General features: G+C 41.6%; 2 protein-coding genes across 4 annotated transcripts in view; one reads left to right on the top strand and one right to left on the bottom strand.

Annotated features, from left to right (window-relative positions):
- tfr2 (transferrin receptor 2) overlaps positions 1 to 10055 on the top strand; it is a 1009002-nt gene that overhangs the window by 598754 nt on the left and 400193 nt on the right. The window lies entirely within an intron of this gene.
- The window catches only part of si:ch73-375g18.1, a 64351-nt gene that overhangs the window by 30609 nt on the left and 23687 nt on the right, over positions 1 to 10055 (bottom strand). For all 3 annotated transcript variants that reach the window (XR_015524132.1, XR_015524133.1, XM_087307863.1), the window contains exons 8-13: positions 9869 to 9946; positions 7008 to 7073; positions 6430 to 6508; positions 5832 to 5910; positions 3914 to 4062; positions 1016 to 1218 (exon numbers count right to left, since the gene is read on the bottom strand). Coding sequence is in view for 1 of the 3 variants with exons in the window: in XM_087307863.1 (XP_087163989.1) it covers positions 1016 to 1218; positions 3914 to 4062; positions 5832 to 5910; positions 6430 to 6508; positions 7008 to 7073; positions 9869 to 9946 (654 nt within the window). In the remaining 2 variants the exon portion in view is untranslated. The remainder of the gene's footprint in view (positions 1 to 1015; positions 1219 to 3913; positions 4063 to 5831; positions 5911 to 6429; positions 6509 to 7007; positions 7074 to 9868; positions 9947 to 10055) is intronic.

Genomic DNA, 10055 nt, shown 5'->3' with positions numbered 1-10055 from the left:
AAGGCAACAGTAACTCAAATAAGCACTCGTTACAACCGAGCTCTGCAGAAGAGCATCTCTGAACACACAACACGGCCAACCTTGAGGCGGATGGGCTACAGCAGCAGAAGACCACACCGGGTGCCGCTCCTGTCAGCTAAGAACAGGAAACTGAGGCTACAATTCACACAGACTCACCAAAACTGGACAATAGAAGATTGGAGAAACGTTGCTGCTCTGATGAGTCTCCATTTCTGCTGACACATTCAGATGGTCAGGTCAGAATTTGGACTCAACAACATGAAAGCATGGATCATCCTGCCTTGTATCAGCGGTTCAGGCTGTTGGTGGTGGTGTAATGGTGTGGGGGAGATTTTCTTGGCACACTTTGGGCTCATTAGTACCAATTGAGCATCAACGCCACAGCCCACCTGAGTATTGCTGCTGACCATGTCCATCCCTTTATGAGCACAGTGTCTCCATCTTCTGATGGTTACTTCCAGCAGGATAACGCAGCATGTCATAGAGCGTGAATCATCTCAGACTGGTTTCTTGAACATGACGATGAGTTCACTGTACTCAAATGGCCTCCACAGTCACCAGAGCTCAATCCAATAGAGCAGCTTTGGGATGTGGTGGAACGGGAGATTGGCATCATGGATGTGCAGCCGACAAATCTGCAGCAACTGTGTGATGCTATCATGTCAATATGGAGCAAAAAATCTCTTAGGAATATTTCCAGTAACTTGTTAAATCTGACATGAAGGATTAAGGCAGTTCTGAAGACAAAAGTGGTCCAACCTGGTACTAGTAAGTTGTACCTAATAAAGTGGCCAGTGAGTGTAAATAATTGTATAACTTAGACATAGAATAAATAAAAAAATAAAAAAAGTGATTTTTATAAACAGGATATAAAACGGTAAACCAGTGAATAAACTATGAAGTGATATTTGTGAAAAAGTCAGAATAGATCAGAACATGATTATGAGGTTAAGGATAAGTTAATGCTCCGCCCACAATCATAACTCCACCCTACCTTCAGTCTCTCCGCTGCCTCCTCATTGGTGATCATCTCTCCCTGAAACTCCTCTAATTGGCTGTGGTCATCCAGAGGGGCGGGGTCACTCTCAGGGGCGGGGCCTTCTCCTGGGATAGGAGCAGAGGTAGGCGGAGCCCCATTGGAGGCGGATTCAGCAGGCATGAGAGTGACGCCAACACTGTTATTATTAACTTCAGCAGCTAAAAGACAAACAGACACACTTTTTGAACAATCGGTAGGATGCAGTTTAATAGAGTGCAGTATGATTCAGGATGGGTCCTTGTGTTTCCACTACTAATATTTTAACTTTACTCTGGTGGCAAAAAGAGAGCCATAAACAACAGTAAAGGACATACAAAAGATCCTAGTTTAGCCTCTGAGTAAAGTAAGGATTTACAAATACAATAGCTTCTGTAATAAGGCCGTTTTTCTCAGGAATTGTACTTTACTAAATAGTTTAAATTTGGGCTGGGTGATTAAAAATTGGTATTGGTATTTACTGACTGCACCAGAGTCAATATCGATAAAAAAAAGGTTTGGTATGTAGTTTCGGTATGAAGGCTATAGTTTTATTAAAAAGTGGGTGCTGAGCATGAGCAGAAGGAATGCCAATAAGCTTAGGGTGTAAATTTGTCATTTCCAATGGAGACTTGAACGATGCGCACATGGTGTGCAAGTGGCATACATAAGAGGTACACGTAGATGAAAAACATCAGAATTTTTCTGAATGCCGCAAGCACACTAGGATTTATGCAAGTAGAACTAAACAATCTGCTTCACACTTTGTATGGAATAAAAGATATATACAGTAGATATCGCATAGGGACACTGAGCATTCGTCAATAGCGCCGCCACATTGGTACAGGGCTCCCAGGACAAATGTCATTCAACCGCACTAGTCAAGACAGTGTTATTACGTGAAGATGCGGGACTTTAGCGCTGTCTACGGCTGTAGTAACGAGCAAACAAAGAAAACAAAGCACAAAGGCAGAACATTTCATAGGTAAGATTATGTTTTTTACGTTTTTGTATGTTCTAAACTTTTGTGTTAATCAGGTAACGTTATTGATGATAATACAGTCACTGCATTCACCATAAGGCAGAGCAGCTCCATCTTGCACTAAACACTCGGCTTATGCTAGTTTTGTTGAATAAAATCAGCAAACAATGCAAAAGAAATATGACAACGAGATCTTGCGCAGCCAGAAACTTGTATTATTGTCGGCTAGTGAACGAGTCGTTCATAACGGAGATTCATTCACAAACGAATCGCTCCCTCCGTCAGTATGAGCAGTGAAAGCAGGAGAGGAGCTGTGTTTCAGGACATGATTAGATCAAATTTAACAGGGAGGGTGAATAGTACATTTCTGTACACACAAACACAAGCTTTCTGTCAGGAATGCCCGTGCGGTCACTGATCCATCAATGTAGAAAAGTGATGTCAAATTATAATTTTCGTAATTAAAAAAAAATACTAACATCCAGGAAAACTCCCGATCATAGATATATGTATATATGTGTATATCTCTGGCTTTGGATGGCCACAGTCCCCCACTGTACCTTGGTCCCGCATTCATTTCAAAGGAGCGCTACCCTGTTCCAAAATGGCGGCTCTATTGACGCATTCCGTCCAATAGACAACAATAGGCCAGGCGACATCTAATACATATATCTATGGTATGGAATAATCACATTTCAGTTATAACGGTAGACTAATTACCTCAGACAAACACAGCGCACCCAAACACTTTTACTTTTCTCTATAATTCAATTCAATTCAGCTTTATTTGTACAGCGCTTTTACAATGTAGATTGTGTCAAAGCAGCTTCACATAAATGGTCATAGTAACTGGATCAGGGTAGTTCAGTTTTCAGTGTTTAAGTTCAGTTCAGTTTAGCTCAGTTCAGTGTAGTTTAATCATTACTGACAGTCCAAACACTGAAGAGCAAATTCATTGATGAGTAGCTCTATCGATCCTTAATCATGCAACCCAGAGGCGACAGCGGAGAAGGAAAAAAACTTCACCGATAGGAGAGTGAAGAAAAAAAACCTTGAGAGAAACCAGACTCAGTTGGGCACGACCATTTTAATTTCATCGCTGGCCAAAAGTCTTGTGCAGAGCTGCAGTCTCAGCGGTGGAGGCTGAAAGCTGGAAGCTGTATCAGAGCTCAGGGCTCGAAATTGCGACTATTTGGTCACATATGCGGCCGAAATTGTATCTTTGCGACATCAATATATATTTGGTAGCATTTGTGCGAGTGCATAAAATCATTGTGTGCGACCAGTTTTTACTGCAAAATGTTTACAACATGCGTGGATTTGGGAGACATTCACACAGAATGATATATTAATTAACATATATTGTAAGATCTCAAAAGTTTAGTAACTTTCTACTGTGTTCATTCATTCATTTTCATTTGGCTTAGTCTGTATTTCAGAGGTCGCCACAGTGAAATGAACCACCAACTATTCCAGCATATGTTTTACACAGCGGATGCCCTTCCGGCTGGGAACACCCATACTGTACACACTCATTCACACACACTCATACACTACGGCCTATTCAGTTCATCAATTCCCCTACAGCACATGTGTTTGGACTCTGGGGGAAACTGGAGCACCCGAAGGAAACCCACGCCAACATGGAGAGAACATGCAAACTCCACACAGAAACACCAACTGACCCAGCTGGGACTCGAACCAGCGACCTTCTTGCTGTGAGGCGACATCTGAACTCAAATTACTGACGTATCAAATGTAACCATGTTTTTATTTGAGAATCGATATTAGAGCATAGAAATGTTGTATCGCAGGTATCAATACTTCAGTCTCGATCCGCACAACACTACTACTCAGTTGCTGGTTGGATTAATGTGCGATTATTGGAGCAGTACCTGGAGCGGTCATCAGTCGGCTCAGGCCCTGGGACAGCAGCAGATCTCGGAGGCGGTTCACTTCCTCCTTCAGCTCTCTGATCAGGCGAGCGTTCGGATCCTCGTTAATCACAGCATTACAGCGGATCTGCTTCGCTCGGTCAGCATATCTGAACACATGACAGGAGGCTCAGAGGAAACTCACACACTGCAAACATGATGGTCATACTGCATATCAGGTGGCCCTAACTACTCTGTACCTGCATTAAAAAATAAATACAGTGTGCTTACTGTGTTCATAATGTATTGCTGAACACTTGCGGTGCTCTTGATGTAGAATATGGGTTAGATTAAGTGGTATGGGTGGATTTATGGGTGGGTGTATCTAATCAAGCATAAGAACAAAATATGTATTTACACTATAGGTACATTGTAAATGATTATTTTCACAGCAATCCATACTGGAAACATACCAGCAAACAAGCTAATTCATACTGCAAACATGCTAGCAACATGCTAGTTTATGCTAGCAACATGCTAATTTATGCTAGAAACATGGTAGCATAATGCTAACTCTTACTAGAACCATGCTAATTTCTGCTTTCAACTGCCTAGCAACAACTCAAAATACCTTAGCAACCCTCTAGCAACACTTTAGCAACCGTCTAGCAACAACTCAGAACACCCTAGGAACCACCTGGCAACACCTTACCAACCACCTAGCAACACCTTAGCAACCACCCAGAACATCCTAGCAACCGTCTAGCAACACCTCAGCAACCACCTAGCAACACCTTAGTAACTGCCTAGCAACGCCTTAGCAACCGCTTAGCAACACCTTAGCAACCACCTAGCAACCACTCAGAACATCCTAGCAACCGTCCAGCAACACCTAAGCAACCACCTAGCAACACCTTAGCAACAACATAGCAACATCCTCGCAACTGCCTAGCAACGCATCATTAACCACCTAGCAATGCCTTAGCAACCACCTAGCAACTAATCAGAATACCTCAGCAACCACCTAGCATAGCTTAGCAACCACTCAGAACGTCCTAGCAACTGTCTAGCAACACCTTTGCAACCACCTAACAACACCTTAGCAACAACATAGCAACATCTTAGCAACTGCCTAACAGCACATCACAACCACCTAGCAATGCCTTAGCAACCGCCTAATAACTAATCAGAACACCTTAGCAACCACCTAGCACACCCTAGCAACTGCCTAGCAATGTCTTTGCAACCTCTTAGAAACCACTTAGAACACCCTAGCAACACCTTAGCAATTGCATGGCAACACCTAGGCAATGCCTTAGCAACCGCCTAGCAGCCACTCAGAACACCCTAGCAACTGCCTAGCAACCACTCAGAACACCTTGGCCACCGCCTAGCAACACCATAGCGAATACCCTTCCCAACCACCTAGCAACACCTTAACAACCAGTCAAAACACTCTAGCAACTGCCTAGCAACCACTCAGAACACCATAGCAACCACCTACCAACACCTTAGCAAGCACTCAAAACACCCTAGCAACGCCTTAGCAACCATTCAGAACCATCATCAACCACCTAGCAAGAAACATGCCAATCCATACTAGAAACATGCTCACCTACAGGTATATGTACGTATCTATGCCGACTGTTTCAAACTTCGTAAAACTACTTGAATTATTTAAACTTTTAAGCTACTTCAAACTTTCAAACGAGGCTTTGAATAAGATCCAAAAGTTGATCTTAAATGATCTGCTTCTAAAAGGGAGGATACAGGATCCCCCTGCCCCCCCACATTTGCTACGCCCCTGGATACACATTTTGTTTACCCCATTGGTAGATATTTGGCTTGTTTTAAGGAAAAGCTTGTTTTATTTTGACATGTATACTTCTTGACATAAGAATTTTTCGATATTTGAACAAGAGGCAAGATGGACATGTACCTGAGTGTGCTGAGCGTTTCCTCATAGTTAATATCTGCAGGACTGAGAGCAGCAATCATAGCGGTGCGGGAATTTCCACCTGAAACACACACACACACACACACACACACACACACACATATTTAACACAGCTGTCTGGATTACTTGACTCTGAATAGTCAGTCGTGACATTCCAAGGTATCTGAAGTAAGGGATAAAGTAGATTTAATGGACGTGTGTGTGTGTGTGTGTGAGAACGAGATAACGTGTAGTGTGTGTGTTCATGTGTGTGTCAGTGCTGTGTGTGTGTTTGAGAGAGAGAAAGAGACTGTAGTGTAGTGTGTGTGTATAAGTTCCAGTTGGAAGGGCATTCGCTGTGTAAAACATATGCTGGAATAGTTGGCGGTTCGTTCCGCTGTGGTGACTAAAGGGACTAAGCCGAAAAGAAAATGAATAAATGAATGTAGTGTGTTTGTATATGTGTGTGTTTGATTGAGAAAGAGAGAATGTGTGTGTGTTTGTGTGTGTCAGTGTGGTGTGAGTGTGTGCACGTTAAATCATTGTCTATGTGTGCGAGTTCGTGGAGTCTATGAGCGTGAAGTGTGTGTGTGTGTCTCACCCAGGTTCTCCTTCAGGATCCAGGTGAGCACAGAGTCTCTATAAGGGATGAACTCACTCTTCCTTCTCTTGCTGCTTTGCTGTTTGACACAAGTAAATATAAAGAATAAACACGTTTAACTGAACCATCGAGCACGGCTAATGGTTTATGCATTAGTGCAGGGGTGGCCAACCCTGTTCCTGGAGAGCCACCCCTGCAGATTTCAGTTGCTCCCCATATCAAACACACCTGAACCAATTAATTAGGACCTGAACACCACGTGATAATCACAGGCAGGTGTGTTTGATATGGGTTGCAACTGAAATCTGCAGGAAGGTGGCTCTCCAAGAACAGGGTTGGCCACCACTGCATTGGTGTAAAGCACAGGTGTCAAACTCAGTTCCAAAAGGGCCGCAGCTCTGCACAGTTTAGTTCCAACCCTAATTAAACACACCTGATCAAACTAATTGAGTCCTTCAGGCTTATTTAAAACCTACAGGTAAGTGTGTTGGAGCAGGGTTGGAACTAAACTGTGCAGGGCTTCGGCCCTCCAGGAATTGAGTTTGACACCCCTGGTGTAAAGTATCATGTTGTCTCACCATTTCAGCCAGAGCAGAGATGACCTTCCCCAGCGTGGTGAGGGACTTATTAATGTTGGCTCCTTCCTGGAGGACAGACAGAGTTTCTGTGAGTAACACTAGCTGTGTTTCCATCCAATGATGCAAATTAGATTCATGCGCTAAACTGTAATATTGCATAAATTTTTAGTGAATGAAGCAGCGATGAGAAACAGACGAGAACAGAATCATCACTTCCAGATAAACAGGAGCAGATATCAGTCAGAGAAGTGGAGTTTAGTGCATTGGGGGAAGCCACTGTGGTGTTTTTTCTTCTCTATTAATTGACAAAAAATGAAGATGAAGCACAATGAAAGCAGTGAATGCAGTGGCTTTTGAAGGTGTGAGACGCTCTTTGGGAGCGCAGTCAGATGCTCATGACAGTTCTGGAGGGAATAATAATACTGAAGCACTGTGATGACTGACTGACAGAGGGCTGAGGCCTTTTACAATCAGCACAACAACATTTCACATCTGCGACAATGGTATAGTTATAAACTGATTATCTTAACTGATTATAATTATAAGTTTATATATAAACTACCATCTTTTACTAAACTGTCACTGTTAAAGGTGTTATGTATGTATATATATATATATATATATATATATATATATATATATATATATATGTATGTATATGTATATATATGTGTATATATATGTATGTATGTGTGTGTGTGTGTGTGTGTGCGTGCGCGCGCGCGTGTGTGTGTGTGTGTGTGTATTTATATATCCACTTATGATATTTTTATTAATAGTTAATTTGTTCCTATTTGTTTCCTATTACTGTAGTATTAAATTACTACAGTATTGAATGTGGGAAATCATTAATTAATAGGTTATTAGAAAATTAAGCTAATAAACACTATTAAATCGCTTAAGTAAAATATTACTATAGTGTTACATTTGTTACATGTAAAAATATTTTTATTACATATAATGTATTATTGCCTATATTAACTTGCTACTATTTCCTTCATCATAGATTAATCCATTATATAAATAAAACCTGTCCAAATGAGATCATTCAGCAAGGCCAGCAAACGAGTATCTGCCATATTATTGTCAGATAATAATGACTGATCAGCTATAATGACTGATTAAAAACTGTTCACTCTATTATATTGAATGGTCGATCGGAAACAATGCTCCCCATTCGGCCGTCTCAATCGCAATATTTGTGAAATAAAGTAAACACTATTGTTTATTGTGTACAATATTTATTAATCATATATATCAAAATATATCGATGACGATGTCCAAAAAGACGTTATAACTTTAACATCTGTCGTAACCATATATGGTTTGCCTAGATTGTGTGTCCTAGATTGTGTGTGCCTAAAACGTGTGTGGTTCTGCGGGCCTGCAGCTGGATATTATTGAATCTCCGCCTCCGTTTTCAAATGTCTCCGTTTCCCTCATCCACACTGAGACGGAGCAGCAGTGTTTCAGAATGAAAATGGCCTCTCCAGCGTTTTCAAAACGCTCCGTTTTTGGCACTCGAGAACTCCGGCGTAGTGTGGACGGATGGCGTAACCGTAGCAAAACTTATGCGTTTTAAAGCGAAAACGCATTAGTGTAAACAGGACCTGAGAGAAAACTACATTACAGCATGCAGACTGATGAAGTACATGAGCAGATTTTACTTACACTACATGTATTTACAGCAGAGTTTATATGTATTTTTTAAATAAAAAATAAAAAGTTTATCTTACTAAGTTGTGCGTACATTTTTAATGCGCATTATTACCATTTCAAGAGTTCACCCTAAGATGACAATTAATTATAAAGCGTGTTTGGCATGCTGTCGCAGGAGAGAGCCCTGAGCTCATAAGATCCTCGAACCTGGGGCTCCCTCCTGTTTGCAAGGCGAGAGGGGAGTTTGAGCTCAGGTAGATCTGGAGAACTCCCCTGCTGTAGTAGCTAATGAACAGATAGTGATCGCTCTTAAGAGATAACTACTGACTAGGAACATGTCTATGGTGTTGATTTGGATTAGTCAATTAACTTAAGCTGCATGTTTTTGGGCGGTGGGAGGAAACTGGAGAACCCGGGGAAACCCATGTGAGCACAGGGAGAACGTGTAAACTCCACACAGAAACGTCAGCTGGCTTGGTAAGGACTAGAACCAGTGACGTTCTTGCTGTGAGGCAACCACTGGGCCACCGTGCCACCCATCTAGGAAAGGAGGAGGAGTAGGGGTGGAAGGGGGGATTCATCAAAATGAAGATGGCTGTGATATGGAGCTTAGAGTGTTTATAGTGGTTTAGGAATCGTCTGATTGGTGAATCATAAATTGAATAATGCGTGACCAGCCGCAAGCAATCATAAGCGCGAGATCCTCTCGAAATTAGTTTATAAGTAAACTTCACTTATGCACATCTTGTTAATTCCATTAAGCATTTATGTATGTGATGTTCCTAAATGCGCATACAAATAGGTGGATGCTTAGGCGATGGGATTAAAAATGCACAATATATTAGCGTTTACCTCTCTCAATATTTAATTAGTTTTGTCATACATATTAAAAGACAAATAAAAAGTTTGAAAAAATGTAATATTTCAGTAACACTTTATTTTGATGGTCCTTTTGAGTATCAGTAGACTGTCTGCTTAACATCTGCTGATACTGCTCCTTGAACAGACATTTAACTGACTATAAGAAACTCTGTAAGCACATGCAAACCCTAACCCCAACCTAACAGTCTACTTATAATCTAATGAGAATTAATTGGCATGTAGATGCAATGTAAATAAATTCAACAAACAGACCATCAAAGGAAAGTGTGACCAACATTTCACCCGAAATAGAACAATTCTCCATCACAGGTGAACTTTACCTTCAGTCTCAGGCCTTTGGCTCCTGATGAATCTGCCCGCTCACTTCCTGCCAGGTCCACCAGACTCACCTTACTCACCTGACACACACACAACAGCGGATATACTCACAGGTGCATCATCAAATATAGGAGATATGAATAAACAGTTCACACACACACACACACACGCACACGCACACACACACAC

Source organism: Danio rerio, chromosome 23 (genome assembly GCF_052040795.2).
Source record: "Danio rerio strain M-AB ecotype USA chromosome 23, GRCz13ab, whole genome shotgun sequence".
Taxonomy (NCBI): Eukaryota; Metazoa; Chordata; class Actinopteri; order Cypriniformes; family Danionidae; genus Danio; species Danio rerio.
The sequence above is the reverse complement of the archived record's forward strand: the minus strand, read 5'-3'. Positions and strand labels throughout refer to the sequence as shown.